The sequence below is a fragment of the Haliotis asinina genome, chromosome 16, assembly GCF_037392515.1.
Source record: "Haliotis asinina isolate JCU_RB_2024 chromosome 16, JCU_Hal_asi_v2, whole genome shotgun sequence".
NCBI classification, from domain to species: Eukaryota; Metazoa; Mollusca; class Gastropoda; order Lepetellida; family Haliotidae; genus Haliotis; species Haliotis asinina.
Window position 1 is genome coordinate 4,326,629 of NC_090295.1, and position 16,295 is coordinate 4,342,923.

The 16,295-nt window shown below is 42.2% G+C and overlaps 1 protein-coding gene across 8 annotated transcripts in view; it reads left to right on the forward strand.

Annotated features, from left to right (window-relative positions):
* The window catches only part of LOC137268678 (arginine-glutamic acid dipeptide repeats protein-like), a 137,234-nt gene that overhangs the window by 24,200 nt on the left and 96,739 nt on the right, over positions 1 to 16,295 (forward strand). For 6 of the 8 annotated variants that reach the window (XM_067803269.1, XM_067803272.1, XM_067803271.1 and 3 more), the window contains exon 4: positions 821 to 926. In XM_067803269.1, the coding sequence (XP_067659370.1) occupies positions 821 to 926 (106 nt within the window). Of the gene's footprint in view, positions 1 to 820; positions 927 to 3,498; positions 4,384 to 16,295 lie in introns of those variants that run through there. The other 2 variants (XM_067803277.1, XM_067803280.1) reach the window with 2 other exon arrangements.

The window sequence follows — 16,295 nt, forward strand, 5'->3', positions numbered from 1 at the left end:
GTTTTGAACAGTTGACTGAAGTGAGTGGTTACATTTACACTAGTGAGTCTAAACTATAGATATGTAGTATAATTAATAAAGGAAAACCTTCACATTCTTGAGAGGCAAGGAAATCTTTGTAAAAGTGTTAGGCAATAGCTTCTACTGGTGTTAATTGTCTCACATATCTCTGTCAGTGGATGTTGAATACAGATAAGTCACTTCCTAGCATCACTGAAATTGTTTGAGTTTGTTGTTATGTCTGTGAGGTATATAAATCACTTCCTAGCTGCAATAGAATTGTTTGTTACACATAACCCCGGGAAGATCCAGAGTGGATTAGGTCTTCAGCAACCGATGCTTGCCACAAAAGGTGACTATGCTTGTTGTAAGTGGCTACTAATGGGATCGGGTGGTCAGACTTGCTGACTTGGTGTACATATGTCAATGTCATCCGTTCCAGTTTGCACAGGACAGTGCTCTTGCTGTTGATCATTGGATTGTCTTGTCCACATTCAGTTATTTGCAGAATGTTGCATGTAGCTGGAATATTGCTGAGTGCAGCGTAAAACTAAACTCAGTCATTTGTTGCACATTGTTACTATCATGAGTCCTTGAGGTAGATAAATCACTTTGTAGCACCACTAGAATTGTCTGATTCATGTCGCTGCTATCGTGAGTCCTGAGGTGGATAAATGACTTCCTAGCATCAATCTTTTTGCATTGGTGTGGTGAGGTCTGTGAGGTAAACCATCTTTTAGCATCGTACTGTTGTCTCCTTGAGGACGATGAAGGCAATGAGACTGCATCACTGTGTTGTATGTCCTGCTGTTGGTTTCAGACTAAGAGGGACACGCTAGTGGTTCACATCAAGTGGTTTTTCCGCCTGTCTGAAGTACCGGAGTCTGTCTATCAACCGTTAGTACAGGACCGTCACACAGAGAATCGTGAGTACTCAGAATTCTATTGCAGCTCAGTCTGTCACTCTACCAAGACCTGTCATAGCAGGTACACATCTCCAGAATGCAATTTTCCCAAGAGTGGGGACAAGAGACATGTTTTTCATCTACACTAGAATTAAAATTGGCTTTTACGATTCTTCAAGGTATTGGGAAACACTTTACCACACTTACATCACACACCTGTAAGGCCCAGTCATGGGCACACACTTCATCACTCTCCTTTATGGCCTAGTCAGGAGTACACACTACTTCATGTCCCTGTAAGACTCAGTCAGGGGCACACACCACATCACTCTCCGGCAAGACCCAGTCAGGAACACACACTACATCACTTTCCTGTAAGGCCCAGTCTAGAGCACACGTCACATAACCCTCCAGTAAGACCCAGTCAGGGGCACACACTACGTCACACCTCTGTAAGACCAAGTCAGGGGCACCCTTTACATCACATCCTCTAAGGCCCAGTCAGGGGCACACACCACATGACACTTCTATAAGGCTCAGCCAGGGGCACACTCTACATCATCACATCCTGTAAAGCTCAGTCAGGGGCACGCACTACATCAGACTCCTGTAAGACCCTGTAAGGGACACAGACCATATCACGCTCCTAAAACGCTCGGTCAGATGCACACTCTACATCACATCCTGTAAGGGTCTGTCAGGGGCTCACACTACATCAGACTCCCATAAGGCTCAGTCATGGGCACACACTATGTCACATCCTGTAAGGCTCAGTCAGAGGCACACACTACATCAGACTCCTATGAGACCCTGTAAGGGGCTCACACCATATCACACTCCTATAAGGCTCGGTCAGGGGCACATTCTACATCACATCCTATAAGGCCCAGTCAGGGCACAACTGAATGTGATAAAATTTCTAAGGACATTTGACACATAATTCTCAGGAGCATTTCAAGATTTTCAACACAATACAAGCAAGTGTTGATCACATGACCTGTTGTCATGGTAACTGTGAAATTAGTAACTGCTTAACAACCCCATGAGATAAGTGATACCAAGTTGACCACTCAGACAGCACATTGCTACAATACCCCTGGTCTTCCTTACTGCCAAGAAACACATGAAAGGAGGCAGACATCTTGTCAGCCTAACGCTTGTTGCTGGCAAATCTGTCAGTTGTGTTGCTTCCTGTCCCTGAGGATTGTGGGTAATGGTGGGAATCAGACACATTTGATCTGTTTCCACATGGACTTAAAAGAAGACATTTCAAAATATACATGTTGTAAATATATATGTTCTCCATGTTGTTGTTTTTGTGTGGAATTTATACCATTTGATGAATGAACCATTGGTTAATAAGATGCTAAATGTTTTTGAAAAAAATTCACATCCTAAAAAGGATACTGAAGATGTCACAAGAATAATTTTAGCCTGTATTTTACAGCATTCTCATCAGCTGTGCTTTAGTAATATTGTATTGCTTTAAGGGCCCAAAACACTGAAATGTTCAATCAGAATCTTGTCATTAGTTGTTTTTGGCGTTATTTGAACATTACATGTTATTCTGAACATCTCTACAATGTCAGATGTTGGTCCTGATTAGCTCACAGGAGTGGGTGTTAGCTTGCTGAATAGTGACCAGGGTCAGTTCTGTGATAGCCGCCACTGTCAGAGCAAAGGAGAAAATGATGAGTGTATATATTGGGATGCTACATGTTGACAGGACTGAGGTAATATGTCCCATCATCAATCCCCACTGTTATCACAATTACATAGCCATCAAACGTCATCTCCGGACAAATGAGCTGACCCAAGTGACCGATATAAGGGAAGTAACTCTCCTGATCTTAATCCTGCCTGAACCCTGCTTCAGTGAAGGTCAGAGATCATACTGTTGGGAAAAGCATTCGAGACGAGGCGGTAAATTCTTAATGTAGCCAAGCTCTGTCAGGCAGAGCTCCGCAGGGAAGTTAAGAGGTGATCGTTAGATTGGTTACATGCGGCATACAAAACTCCTCTGTGCTAAGAATTAGATGGGAAGTTGGGTTGATGTGTGAAGCATTGCTGTCGATCGACTCCACCTCGTACTGCTGTGGTACTTGTGCATTGATCGAGCTAATGAGCAGATAGATGGTGGGGAGGGAATGAGAGGGTCTATCAGACGAGGAGAGAGACAGTCATAGACGGGTATAGATCCACTGATAGATGCGGCGTGAAGCTGCGTTTGTCTTCAAGTCCCGACATGTGATGCTTATCCCCTTCCAGGAATCAATTTAGATATCAGATAAATGGATGGAATAAATTAACATCAAAAGGGAAAAACATAAATAACCTGTTTCTAACATATGAATTATGCTGTTTGCAAAAATATGATAAGATATTTATGAAGTGTATATTTCACCATGGATTATTAAATTTGCAAGAGATGCATTTGGGATTTGTATTATTTTCAGAATAAGCTACTCAGAATAACTTATATGGAAATCTGCAGTTGATAAGACTCGTTCAAAAGGCAGTAGTTGAGAGGTGAATTCTCACTGGAGCAAGGGACATCTTGCAGTGATGTAGTTATCGGTGTAGGAATCAATACTCCCATCAAGCTGCTCCTGCCTCTGATCAGCTTGTCCGTCTGCTCTGCATGCTGAGACGTCTGCTGAAAAGTTTGCCGTGTGAAAATCTCAGTTCTATCTGCTATCTGAGGGAAAGATTTGTAACAGAGTTGTTATATATCGCACACAGTTTCTGTTGATAGAACTTGTCAAATGATTTGAAATTCAAGAGACGTGTTCCAAAGTCTTTTTCTTGCTTTGTGAACAAGTTGACTGGGATCTTGTGAGGAGGAGATATTGAGTGTGTTTAGATGAGTGTGGATATGCATGCTAGGCATTGTGTCTCTGTCAGGATGCACGAGGGGCATGTGTGCTAACACTTCGGCTCGGGTATCCCACCTTGCACTTGACTGACAAATTAAAGCTTGTTTGTGGAGCGTGTTTGACGTCGGCAGACCTGCAAGTTGTGTAGGTTGTGTGATGCTTAGACGTCAACACATTGCCAGAGATTGACTTGTGGACACACAGAACAGAGGGCACTCTGTTATCTGCAGTCCTGTATTTGCAGAGAGGTGTGGAGGTGAGCATCTCGCCTCTGGTGGAAGCTCGAGGGTCGGATCAACGCATATCACACGGTCTAGCACAGAGGAGCAAGCAGTGGGATCACACTCATCGTGTGATTGCGCCAACAGTCGCTAGTAATTTCCCTAATGAGAAGTGGATCAATAAGCCCCGGACTGTAATGAAATTTGCAGTAGATGGGTCAGCCATCACCCGGCTCTAGCTGTGGGATTATCTGTGATCATAGAGGGACATATTGGCAGTGGGGTGGAGGAGTGACCTGGCTTCCTGTGCGACACAGCAGGAGAACTGAGCTGTTACATGCACAAAGGGAGGGATGCTGACTGACTAATCACCAGGAGAAGGTATGTACACTGGGTCTCTATCACTAGGGACACTTGGAGGCAGTGAGGTGTGAGGAGGGGGCACCAGAGATGTATTGCGGGAGGGTCCCTATGGAGGCACTAGTGTTGGGAGGGGCATCGGAGATGCGTTGGTAGGAGGGTGCCTGTGGAGGCAGTGTTGTGGGGAGATTGTACCAGGGATGTGTTGGTGGGAGGGTCCTGTGGAGGAACTAGTGTGGGGAGGGATCATCAGAGATGTGTTGGTGGGAGGGTTCCTGTGGAGGCACTAGTGTGGGGATGTGGGTACCAGAGATATGTTGGTGGGAGGGACCCTGTGGAGGCAGTTGTGTAGGCAGGGAGCACCAGAGTTGTGTTGGTGAGAGGGTCCTTTAGGGGAACCTGTGAGGGAAGGGTCCCTGTGGAGGCACAGTGTGGGGAGGGGACAACAGAGTTATGTTGGTGAGGGGGTCCCTGTGGAGGCACTAGTGCGGGGAGGGACCACCAGGTTTGTTGGTGGGAGGGTTCCTGTGGAGGCACTAGTGTGGGGATTGGGTACCAGAGATGTGCTGGTGGGAGGTTTTTTAGGGAAACCTGTGATGGGAGGGTGCCTGTGGAGGCACTAGTGTGGGGAGGGGACAACAGAGATATGCTGCTGAGAGGGTCCCTGTGGGAGGCACTATTGTAGGGAGGAGGCATCAGAGCTGTGTTGATGGTAAGATCCACATGGGAGACAGTGGTGAGTGGGGAGGGGCTCCAGAGATACGTTGATGAGAGGGTGCCTGTGAGAGGCACTCTTGTAGGGAGGGGACATCAGATCTGTGTTGATGGTAAGATCCACGTGGGAGACAGTGGTGAGCGGGAAGGGGCTCCAGAGATATGTTGATCAGAGGGTGCCGGTGGGAGGCACTAATGTAGGGAGGAGGCATCAGAGCTGTGTTGATGGTAAGATCCATGTGGGAGACAGTGGTGAGTGGGGAGGGGCTCCAGAGATACGTTGATGAGAGGGTGCCTGTGAGAGGCACTCTTGTAGGGAGGGGACATCAGATCTGTGTTGATGGTAAGATCCACGTGGGAGACAGTGGTGAGCGGGAAGGGGCTCCAGAGATATGTTGATTAGAGAGTCCCTGTGGGAGGCACTCTTGTAGGGAGGAGGCATCAGAGCTGTGTTGATGGTAAGATCAGTGGTGGCAAGGGGCTCCAGAGATGTGTTGGTGGGATGTCGAGGGTCCTGTATGGAGTGGGGAAATATGATCAATACCTATGCAACAGGGCTGTGTCAGTAGTGTCTCAGTAACACCTTGTTTTCTGATGGGAGCCATTCCTATAGGACAGCTCAATCTGCAGGACTGCATTCCTCAGGATTTCTTTGAAAGGGGAATATATCTGTTAGAGATCCTGCCAATATCAGCAGCTGGCACCAAGGCAACAAGATATCTTTAGTTTGTTCCAGAGGATCTGTTTGTGGAAATGAATATCACTTATAGATTTGTTATCAATAACGTTGTTGCATCTATCAGTTGTTCTCCAGAGCCCAGTTGTGGTCCTAACGTTAGTACCTTCCTCCCTCTCTACATCTCTGGGCTGCTGTGAGAAGGAAGAACGCTCTCTGCCTCCAGAACAAAAATGGAACATTTCACATCGCACAAATACTCAGTGTACATGTGTAAACAAGCGCGTAACAGGAGCTGCAAGTCAGCTTCAGCAACTGCTCTCTGATGGTGGTGGCCCGTAGAAATAAACAAACAGCTTCACCTGCCAACTTGATAGTGTGCATACCAGCATTGTCGATGTTGCAGAGTTCTTCACCTGCTGCTGGTGTTGGTGCTGCCACAGAGATGCTACAAGGTGTACTACAAGTGTACTATCTGAGACCCCCTTCTTCCTGTGTGAGGCAACCTTCCTCTTATCAGACTACATAACATGAGACCAGTTGGAAATTCCTGGTGGTTAATGTTGCTCTTGAAGTAGGCTCAGTGCGTGATCCTCTCTTTGATGCTTGCCACATATCTATGCTCTCTAGCGCTACTCCTTTTGGTTAGAACATGCACTGGTTAGGAGTGTTTGGAGATAACACTCAAAGTAGAGACAAATATAGCAGGTAGCTTCAACAACATCAACATTAGGTAAATGATCACATAATAGATAGGTAACTGATTTAAGTAATAAAAGAAAGGGCTGAAAACCGTGAGGAAGAAATAGCTGAGTGAACAGATGGATTAATATACTGAACAAACCAAGAAAGGGTCATGATATGTTGGAGATATTTTGTCTTTGCTGCAAACAAAATTATGATCTCTCAATTTTTTTCTTCATATGATTGAAGGAATGTTTGGAGTTTTAAGAATAATTTTTCTGTCAGACCTACTGACTGACTGTGGGCGGCGGGGTAACTTGGTGGCTAAAGCATTTGCGCATCACGGGGAAGACCGGGGTTTGAATCTGGTGTAAATTCAAACATAGTAAAACAAAAGTCACTGACTCTGTCTGTCTCTCTCTGTCTCTGTGTCTGTGCTTTTAAATGAGCTGTTTATTTCAAGAAATTTTCCAAACTTTTCCAAAAGCAATGTGAGGTCGAAACCCCTGATCCTTAAATTAGTAAGTATTCTCAGATTGTACATATATTGCCTGAGGGACATTAAAAATATGAAAATGGCGCCATAAATATCTTAGTGGAGGCTCACTCTCATTGCTTACTTTGCCGGAGCTCATAAACAACTTTATCTAAATGAACAACAGCCAGCCTGCAGCTGGGCAACCCCCTCCATCTTTGTTTGGTGCAGACATGCAGTAGAATATTCCACTGGAACATCATGTGGCACAGGTAATGTGTATAGGGTACATCGTGTAGCCGTGATGAATGAAGTTGGTGATATATGTTCAGTTTTATCTCTCTGGGGCCTGCTTTTGTGTCAGTAGAAGTTGTGTTGCAAAAGAGAAGAATGACTTGTCTGTTTATTTTATTGATATACGCTGCTGCCCTGAAGGAACATCACTCATATCACAACTCCATTTTGGCTTTAACTGACTTTTAACACTTTATGTTTCAGAGTGCATTGGTTTACTGATAAGAGCATTTATTTTGGTTTATTAAGGAAGAAATTTTGAACAGGAACATGTCTGTAATGAATGACCCTGTTTTTTTATCTTAAATCTGAAAAATATGTTTCTCTCATGTCAGAATGTAACAGTGTTTGTGTTCTTCAGTCTTCTGTGAGCCAAGTTCTCATTAGATCATTACTGCCAAGGCTCTCAAGATCAAAATGGCCGCCAAGCATTTTGCCAGTTGTTTGCTGTTGTGATGTGAAATGTAGAATTAAATCTTTGTCATTATCGGTTTTATTAACACGGCCCTGCTTCTTTGGCTGGTAATGTACACTGTGATGGAGATTGGGGTAAAATCAATAGGCTGAAACAGGGACAAATCCTGCTGACTCCACTGACACACAAAGTTCAGACTGCAGACCATCATGCCATCATCAAAGTCAGCTGGCAGACCTACATGCCACTCACCTCCATCAAGAATAAACAAACCATTCAGATATCCATGCAGGAATTATTCGTTAAGCGAACCAAAAATATTTCAGTGCTTTAAATGGTCAGTTTATTTTGCACATTTGCAAGAAAATGGACTCTGCCAGTGTGTTTACTAGACCATTGTTTGTCACGGGCAATACAGACTTGTATTATCTGTTTTCCATAGCCATGCTATTGAAAAGCTAAAGGCAAACACAATTGACCTTTCACGATCAATACGACTTTATCACTTGCTGGAAGATCACGGTTTCCACAGACTAGGTTTGAGCCACCATTTATTATGATCTTAGAGAGCTTCAAGCTTTTTACCATCCGAGTCAATTATCCTGTTGTGCCTTTATCCTGTGATGGCTTAGTTCCAAACTATGGTCACCCATGCCGCAAGGTGGCTCGATGTTCATGAACATTACCGCCAAGCCATTAAGAAAAGAACAGAGTTCATATGAACAGAAACGGACAAGCTCGAAGTGACAAAGAAAACCCAGGTTTAAAAAATACCATCCTTCGTATGTTTTATATGATGCAGGATAAAAGGGCCTAATCACTAGGGACGATTACGAGGATAAATCTCTGCTAGGGGCGGGCAGTTGCGACAGTGAGGCGGCATACACGACACACGCAAGATGTTGTGGGGAATTCTGGGTAATGAATGGTTGTAATCGTGCTAATCACCTGCTTCATGTTGACTTTGACAGTGATGCAAGCTGAAGACCATCTTGATTAAATGTACAAAGCCCGCTTTGACGTTTCTTTGCTGTGCATTGTGGAAACGTTTTCGAAATAGATGATGAAGAGATAAAGAAGTTGGGTTGATTGTCCCTTGACAAGATGGCTGGGGTTGAGTTTCACTGCTTTATGCTGAGTGATTAATCTAAGATCACAGTAACAAACTTTTTATCATATTTTTCTTCTAATGATTTTTAATCCTGACTGAAAATAATGACTCATTATGTCCTCTCATTACCTGAGATAGAGCTGAGGACAGATTATAAAAGCCAGCCTGTCAGGTAAGACCATGGTTTATGTTTGCGAATATAATGTCCATAAAGGGAGGTTTACTGCTTTTTAACAGATTTTCAAAATTGGCTTTGAAGATGTTGATGGTGGTGAAACAGACTGGTTGATAAGAGTGATTTTGGTGGAACAGACTGGTAGACAAGGGTGATGTTGGTGAACCTGACTTGTATAAAAGGGTCATGTGGGTGAAACAGACAGGTGGATAAGGGTCATGTGGGTGAAACAGACAGGTGGATAAGGGTGATGTTGGTGAGGCAGACTGGTGGATAAGGGTAATGTTGAGGCTTAGAGACAGTTGTTTGGAGATCTGCTTATTGTATTTTCATGAAAATGCCGTTATTTGGTCATAAAAAGAACAATGAAGTGATACTGTTCAAAAGCCATATTCAAGATAATGGACAGGGTGTCATTAACAAGGCTGAACCTTCTCATCCGTAGATAGAACAAGATGGTGGCAGAGATAAGCAGGAAGCCAACAATGACGTAGGAAACATGTTCTTCCTTTATGTAATAAAACGAGATGATACACGCAGGAGGCTTAAGTTCATGTGTGTGAAATGAGCTTGCAGTCAGCCAAAGTGCGGGGTCCTCCATGCATGAACCCACAAGAGAGGTTGCCTGTCAACATTGACCGGGGGTGGGGGGAGCTGTGAGCTGATTGGGAGTGGGTTAACAGGCTTGTAGGACTGACTTGCTACTTTGATCCCCAGCAGCTTAATGAACAGATATATACTAGCTGGAGCTGTTGTTAGGTGACAGTTGACTCCCAACATTGAGATACTTCACAGCTAGTTTGTCTTTGTGTGTGATGCCACCTCTTCCCCCTCCCCTGTGAGCTGTAAACCAAGGCTGTAATCTTCCATCAGTTTTCACAAGTCAACCTCTTGCTTCTCCCTGGATGTTACAGCATAAATATTGTCGTTGTTGGTTTAATATTCCTTGAGAGACAAGTGGAGATAATGCTCCGACTCATTGTATCTTATATAAATAGTCTTAATGAATACTACTCGATAAGGCCAACTGCATAATTCATTACATCCTATTTTCTGTTTGAGTGTCTAAATATTGGATGTATTTGTTTTATTAGTAAACAGACCAACCCAACAAAGCCATGTATTGAATGTAATACTTTGTTGACAAGTTACGTAAATTTAATTACTTGTGACTGTATTGTATTGTGTTGGCTTCTAAGGTTATAAAGTACTTAGGTTATAAAGTACTGAGGACACTTGTGAGGCATTATATTATAACACTTCAGATTATATGCCTTTGTTTTATGTTCAACACTTTTGTTGTCTAAGTAGTATCTCCCTGACAACTACCTCCACTTCAGTAGCTTGAAAACAGTGTACAATGGACGTCTCTCTGTTAGCTTGTGTAGATTACTTGGTGAGTATCTGGCAGCATGTTAACCACTAACAAGGAGAATTACGACTTTTGATCACGAGATGTCAGCCATCTTGAAATCAACTGTGCTGGCAAGGCTTGGTTTGATAGTGATTAAATGCTGTATTAATGTTAGTGTGATTGTTCAAGGATTGGTAGTAGGGGTTAGGGTAATGCTATCTGCAGACACTTAGTGTCAGCTGAATGTCAAAATACCTGAAGGACATTGTAAATTTTGAAACATCCAGACTTAAATTTTATGATCTTTGTCCTACAGTTTAACCAGATTTTGTGAATAACACCAACTTGATGTGCGTACGTGTATTTAAATAATCTTGGACAATCGGCATCAAGGTTATCTGAAAACTTAGATGAATGAAAAAAAATGGTTGTGATGGCAACCAAATATTTTGTTGTGTCAAGAAAGATAATGCATGGATGACAACTAGTGTTATGTTCCTGTACGGTGTTATTGACTTCAACAACAGACAAGAAGCAATGGCAGTGGTCGATGAGTCATTGGTACAGTATTTGTACAGCATTTCATTCATCAATGATATCCAAGTGGCTGTGTAAAAATGCATCTGTAAATTCAATACATGTATATATGTGATAGGCAATAAATGTACGATTATGTACAAAAGATACAGTGCTGAAATCTCTGTGTGACAATACCTGTGATGGACTTTAACCCCTACCCCTCAAAGAAACATAAAAGTGATGGAAAAAAGCAAAACTATACAAAAATAGAAATAAAAAAACACCGGAACATCTGATTTAGTGTCCTTTCTGCTGCAGATGTTTGGTCAGTGTTGGTCTTCAACTGATTAAATTCAAATGGTGAAAGTATATAAATCATTGCCTGAATATTGAGTCTGCTAACCCTAGATATGTACACTGTTGACTTTATTGCTTGACATAGATACAAACACGTTTCCAGGGCCCCTCTAGCATGCTCTTGTTAGACAATAAACAGATACACTCATGTTGTTCTCCACACTGCTTTGCTTTATTGCTCCCCTGAATTGATCTTAAAGGGCACTTGTATGAAGGGTATATGATTGTACTTATACATATTTGATGACATGAATTGAAAATATAATGTGTGTGATAATAGGAAGATAGGAATGGTTGTGCTCAAACACCCACTGATATGGGAAATTCAGCTGTTGGCTGGAAGCTCATCATCACTATGGAATTAGATTTTCTGGGAACATTAGATTTTGGGGGACAGGATATTGAACAGAGGCAGTCTAGAGCTTCTGAGTGAGGTGTTGGTAACATGGGGGATGTTAGACAGAGGTTGTCTGGCTCTGCCTGTTGAGGTGGTTACATAAGGATGTTAGAGACTGTATGGGGCTTCTGAGAGGTGTTAACTACATGGAATTTTAGATAGAGGCTGTCTGGGGCTACTGGATGAGGTGTTTGTAACATGGGGATGTTAGATAGAGGCTGTCTTGGGCTACTAGGTGAGGTGTTGGTTACATGGAGTATTAGATAGATGCTGTCTGGAGCTACTGAGTGAGGTGTTGGGTACATTGGGATGTTAGATAGAGCCTGTCTTGGGCTACTAGCTGAGGTGTTGGTAGCTTGGGGATGTTAGAGGCTGTCTGGGGCTACTGGGTGAGGTGTTGGCGAAGATTTAATGCTGTTATACATCAAGGAATGTGTTTTTATACTATGAAGAATGCAGAACATATTTCTCTGTATTGCTTGAAGTCTGTCATCACATGTAAGACAAATCAGCTTCTATGCAGTCTTCAGAGTGTTTCATTGTGACAGATCACGGTCATGTGACAGGTCATGTGACACTGCTGAATGAAGTGTTCGCCAAGATTACTTGTGCTTGGCGAGATTTGTTTCCGCTAGTTGACAATCAAAGGCACCTACTTCGCTCATCGATTCCCTTGATGGAAGCCGAAGAATATTTTTTTCACACAATTAAATCCGCTCCCATTAATGGCTTGCATCAGAATACAAAAATTTTGATTTAAGAGCCTGTTTTGCAGTTCAACAGCTAATTTGTGATGTCTTTGTGAAAAGAGCAGCAAAGGTTCGTTGACGTTGTTGTTGAAACGTGGTGACACGGAATTAGGAAAGGCAGAGAGCGCTAACTGTCCAGTACAGCAGCAGATCGAGGCCTCACGTTCTTCAACCAGTAGGCTTAATCTGGGTGAGAGGATGGTTAGAAACCAGTGGGGGCACCATTGATTAATCATTGGCTATTGACATGGAGACCTAACTATGGTTGGTTCTTGGAAACAAGAACAGACTGATATTGTAGACTGAGGCATATGTTTGTCTATGGATACCTGACTGTATGTCCTTAATGATTATTGAACAAAACCTGTCTGAGTCATTTTCTCAGCTGGTAACTGCTCATTTTTTGTGAACACGATTCAAACAGCTAGAATTGTACTTGCTTCAAGTGAAACCGTTGTGACTTCAGAAAAATTTGTACTTAGTCCAGTTATAAATGAGGTATAAATTCCTATTTGGAAAGCTTGAACTGACAAAATTTGTGTTGCAAAAAAAATATGGAAGACAGGTCATGAAATTCAGTGATTTTATTCTAGTTATCACTGTCCAATTTTAGCTTCAATATCAAGATTATATGATCAAACTAGGTGAAAAAAGCTTGTTTTAAGAGTTTGGGGTGAAATGTGTTTAAGAATATGAACAGTTGGTAAACCTAATCAGATATAAAGAAATTGCCAATGTATAATTTTATCTCAAGTGAAGCACGTATCCCAACTTCTTCATCAGGTCATTTTAGATTTTTTGATTATTTTTTTTTTTTTCACTTTTTCAATATTGATTTTGATAAAATAATATTATTAACTGGATAATTCGATTTAATTGGAGTTGTTTCAGTCAAGGGTCAAAGGCATGTTGATTCTCACAACCTGTTGTCAAATGGACACTTGGTCTCAATGACAAAATCTTGAAATATTTGAAATATTTAATTTTCTGATTGTGAATTTTTGTGTCTCAGAAAGCAGCACTATTGCTGCTGTGTTAAATTCTGCAGCAGCTGCTCAATGTTTGACCTCGGCTTGTGGCAAGAGGTTGGATATTAAGAGATGCCAAGATTCATGCCCATTGTGGTCACAGGGCCCAGTATTTGTGGATCTCCAGGGAGGGAGATAATTGAATGGAGGATGGGTAAGATGTTGACCATCACCACAAGCTGACCGGGACACTGGTGTGGAGGTCAGGCAAGGTCACCTCCAAATCTCTCAGTGATTAATGTCAGTGATTAATGCCCAGCAGAAGAAAGGGCAAGTTGTCTTCTGACAGAGAAAGACAAAAGACATACAGTCATCTGTACTGAAGGTGTGTGTCTAGCCTGTCTCACAGTCACCTGAAGCGTTAAATGAAGCAAGTTAAATGGGTTTATTTGTTACAATCAAAATTGTATATATTCAGAGACTAAGGATTAGTTTAGTGTGCATCTGACAGTGGTGTAGAGGGAGTGACGGACACTGGTGTACGAGTGCCATACAGTGCTCATAGTCCAATAACAGCCTTATTCAGGTCTTCATGCATTTGTTAAATCCAGAACTGTCACCTGTGACGTGAAATTTCCTTTTAAATGGGAATGCATATTTCAGCCTTGTTCAACTCAAATGGCATTTGAATATGTTATTAGCAATAATTTATTCATATTCCTGGGATAACTTTCAGAAGTTCTGTTTGTTCTGTGATGATGCAAGTTTGCTGCATTTCAGAGTCGTATTGTGTGATGTTTGGTATCTGGTTAGTGGGAGAAAAGCAGGATAAGAAGTAAGTTACCTCCTAAACATGAAAAGTATCTCTGTTCTGCAAATCTTAGAAACTTGGAGGCATTGTGTTCTGATGATCTTGGAAACATAGAGAGACAGAGGGTTCTGTAGATCTAGGAAACCAATCATAGAGGTTCACACTGATCTGCAGATCTGGGAAACATAGAGCTCCACATTGATGTGCAGATCTGATAAACAGAGGTTAATGTTGATCTGCAGATCTGGAAAACAAAGGTTCAGATTCATCTGCAGATCTAGGTAACATAGAGGTTTTCACATTGATGTGCAGAGCTGGAAGATATGGAGGTTCATATTGATCTGCAGATCTAGGTAACATAGAGGTTTTCACATTGATGTGCAGAGCTGGAAGATATGGAGGTTCATATTGATCTGCAGATCAAGGCTACATAGAGGTTCATATTGATCTGCAGGTGTAGGAAACATTGTAAAACACTGCGTTCTGTTGATCTAAGATACATAACAACATGCTGTTAATAACTAAATCATTGTTGTAAGTTAGATTTCTTCCCACGAGCATTTCCTCCTAAAATGTATTGCCTTTCTGCATTCATAATTGCTGTGTAAATGTCTCTTCCTGTTTTTATGACGGCTATAAAATGTGAAACACTTGATGTTTTGTCTCCCAGTGGGTATATTCTGAATTCCGAATCATCGCAACTTGTCACAAGGGAGGTGAACAGAAATCTCCCAGCATGCATTGCATGTGAAGCTCATGTGTTGGCAGACATGTTTTATGACGAGCAGATGTCAGTGGCGAGGTGCAGGCATATTGGATAAACAGACAGCAGATAGTTGCACCACACAGAGCGACACATTGTTGAGAGTGTCTCAATATCTATGTTGCAATGAGTCAGTGAGGATTTCCGGGGCAGAAAGGGTTCCTGCTTTGCCATGCACACTGTTCTGATAATACAGTGGTGGCAAGGTGGTCCAGTGTGGTCTCCGCTTTGATGTATTCAATCACCTTAAAGGGAGAAAAAAATATGTGTTACCCTTGTGGAGACTTGGGGTCATAATATGTCCCTTGTCTCCCTGTGAGATATTATTTTGACAGTATGATCCTGTAATGACATTAACATCCAGTATGACCCTGTATTGACATCAACATCCAGTATGATCCTGTATTGACATTGACAGCCAGTATGACCCTGTATTGACATCAACATCTTAGTATGACCCTGTGAGATATTATTTTGACAGTATGATCCTGTAATGACATCAACATCCAGTATGACCCTGTATTGACATCAACATCTAGTATGATCCTGTATTGACATTGACAGCCAGTATGACCCTGTGTTGACATCAACATCCAGTATGACCCTGTATTGACATCAACATCCAGTATGATCCTGTATTGACATTGACAGCCAGTATGACCCTGTATTGACATCAACATCTTAGTATGACCCTGTGAGGTATTATTTTGACAGTATGATCCTGTAATGACATCAACATCCAGTTTGATCCTGTATTGACAGTGACAGCCAGTATGACCCTGTATTGACATCAACATCCAGTATGACCCTGTATTGACATCAACATCCAGTATGACCCTGTATTGACATCAACATCCAGTATGATCCTGTATTGACATTGACAGCCAGTATGACCCTGTATTGACATCAACATCCAGTATGATCCTGTATTGACATCAACATCTAGTATGACCCTGTATTGACATCAACATCTAGTATGACCCTGTATTGACATTGACAGCCAGTATGACCTAGTATTGACATCAACATCCAGTATGACCCTGTATTGACATTGACAGCCAGTATGACCCTGTATTGACATCAACATCCAGTTTGACCCTGTATTGACATTGACAGCCAGTATGACCCTGTATTGACATCAACATCCAGTATGATCCTGTATTGACATTGACAGCCAGTATGACCCTGTATTGACATCAACATCCAGTATGATCCTGTATTGACATCAACATCTAGTATGACCCTGTATTGACATCAACATCCAGTATGACCCTGTATTGACATTGACAGCCAGTATGACCTAGTATTGACATCAACATCCAGTATGACCCTGTATTGACATTGACAGCCAGTATGACCCTGTATTGACATCAACATCCAGTATGACCCTGTATTGACATTGACAGCCAGTATGACCCTGTATTGACATCAACATCCAGTATGATCCTGTATTGACATTGACAGCCAGTAT